General features: G+C 32.1%; 1 protein-coding gene and 1 long non-coding RNA gene across 2 annotated transcripts in view; one reads left to right on the top strand and one right to left on the bottom strand.

Annotated features, from left to right (window-relative positions):
* LOC109583334 (uncharacterized) overlaps positions 1–303 on the bottom strand; it is a 4,701-nt gene extending 4,398 nt beyond the window's left edge. Inside the window, exon 1 of the mRNA XM_019998627.1 lies at positions 67–303. Coding sequence (XP_019854186.1) covers positions 67–130 — 64 coding nt within the window. The 5' untranslated portion in view covers positions 131–303. The remainder of the gene's footprint in view (positions 1–66) is intronic.
* Positions 304–1,651: 1,348 nt separating this feature from the next.
* On the top strand, positions 1,652–2,049 carry LOC109583329 (uncharacterized). Its single transcript, XR_002185469.1, has 3 exons — positions 1,652–1,808; positions 1,860–1,889; positions 1,987–2,049. It is a non-coding gene; the product is annotated as an uncharacterized LOC109583329 (long non-coding RNA).
* The last annotated feature ends 18 nt before the right edge of the window (positions 2,050–2,067 follow it).

Genomic DNA, 2,067 nt, shown 5'->3' with positions numbered 1-2,067 from the left:
TGTGGATGTCCTATGGATAAATGTATGTCATTAATTGTTTAATAGACAATAATAATGATAACTTACTTAGACTCTCACTGTAAGCAGCAGCAATGAAGCAGCTAATGACAAGAAGGACAGCAATCTTCATTATTGTACAGGATATATATATTATTGATAATAATATACTCAATAATCAAAACTGTAGACTGTGATAGACTGTAGAGTAGAACAGCTTACTTTTATACCATAGGTATACCATTAGAGAAACTAGTGCTTGGCATTCATTTACTTTCAGATGACTATCTCTCCATCAATTGTTAGTGTAGGACAATAGCAATAGAACAATGATATACATACTTCCTTCAATTGTTGTTGTTGTTCAGTATCATGACAATAGTCAATTGTTAGTCCATCACTATCAATAGGATTAGATGTCCAATAGTATCTTTCATAATGAATATCCTGCCAGTAGTAGATATGCTTTTGTGGGTACTGTAGACAAAGATGTAAGTATAGCCAAATGGAAACATAAGGGAGGAGGTCCTGGTTACCATGGTGCATGGATCTTGGTTTGTTGTTAGCACAACTCATGTTAATGCCAGTATTGCTGCATCATTAATGATAATAGAATTGTTGTAATAATATCTTATCCAAAAAAAGCAACAGTAAAATCAGTTATAACAAAAGCAATAATCAATGACAGATCATGTGGTTTATATTTCCGACCCATTCACAGTTATAGTATTATTATTATTATTATGAACTTAACAGTATAGGACATAGAGAGGAGGAAACAAAAGACAAAGGACAGAGAATATACTGATGGACAACAACAACAACATGTGTTGCAGCCAGAAAAGAAATAAATGAATATAATAATCAATGAATAAGTGAAATAACAGCTTGCATGAGTGATCATTGGAGATGACAGACAAATACAATGAATGAATTATAAAAATGTAAACCATTCAGTGCCTCATAACATGGTTAAAGTAAAGGTGGCACATGGTAAATGTTCTTCAGAAGTTCACCTTCAATTTGCCAGCAATAGCTATGAGTAGAAAAGGAGACATATTATTGGAGGATATCAAAATTGTAAGGTGAACTCAGAAGACACTTGACAATAAACAATACATCCCTCAAATCATGATGATACATTAGAGGTAGTAACTGAAGGTCAATAAGACATTCTCTGTACTTGAGGGTGTGTGGTGTACCCATTATTACATAATGAATTGTTTTTAGGAAAATGTGTCTCTATTAAAAGAGATCAATGATTTGAGACGAGAGTTAAAGACCTCTCGTTCAATTGCTCATGATTTTAAAGCTGCTCTCAAAATAGCAAGAAAGAACAGGTTTGATGATTAATCAGTTCTCTTTCTTTCCATTTGGTTATACTTACACATCTTTGTCTACAGTACACATAAAAGTATATCTACTACTGGCAGGATATTCATTATGAAAGATACTATTGGACATCTGATCCTATTGATAGTGATGGACTAACAATTGACTATTGTTATGATACTGAACAACAACAACAATTGAAGGAAGTATGTATATCATTGTTCTATTGCTATTGTCCTACACTAACAATTGATGGAGAGATAGTCATCTGAAAGTAAATGAATGCCAAGCACTAGTTCCTCTAATGGTATACCTATGGTATAAAAGTAAGCTGTTCTTGCTCTACAGTCCATCACAGTCTACAGTTTGATTATTGAGTATATTATTATCAATAATATATATATATATATCCAGTACAATAATGAAGATTGCTGTCCTTCTTGTCATTAGTTGCTTCATTGCTACTGCTTACAGTCTAAGTAAGTTATTATTATTGTCTATTAAATAATAATATGACTATTTGTATGCAGGGCGTCCACATTTTGAAGAGAATTCCTTTGGTAAATAACTATTAATTTAACATTTGAGGACTCACCAATTGAGTCACAATTTTACAATTTTTCATAGCAGACATTATTTATTTATTATCATTTCTAGATGCTGAAGAAATGCTTGGGAATGAAGTTGATGGTAAGCTAATACCTATTGGCTACATAAATATCTTTGTCATATATTGAT

Source organism: Amphimedon queenslandica, unplaced genomic scaffold (genome assembly GCF_000090795.2).
Source record: "Amphimedon queenslandica unplaced genomic scaffold, v1.1 AMPQUscaffold_13311, whole genome shotgun sequence".
In the NCBI taxonomy this organism is placed as follows: Eukaryota; Metazoa; Porifera; class Demospongiae; order Haplosclerida; family Niphatidae; genus Amphimedon; species Amphimedon queenslandica.
Note: the sequence above shows the minus strand (reverse complement) of the source record. Positions and strands in the feature narration are given on the sequence as shown.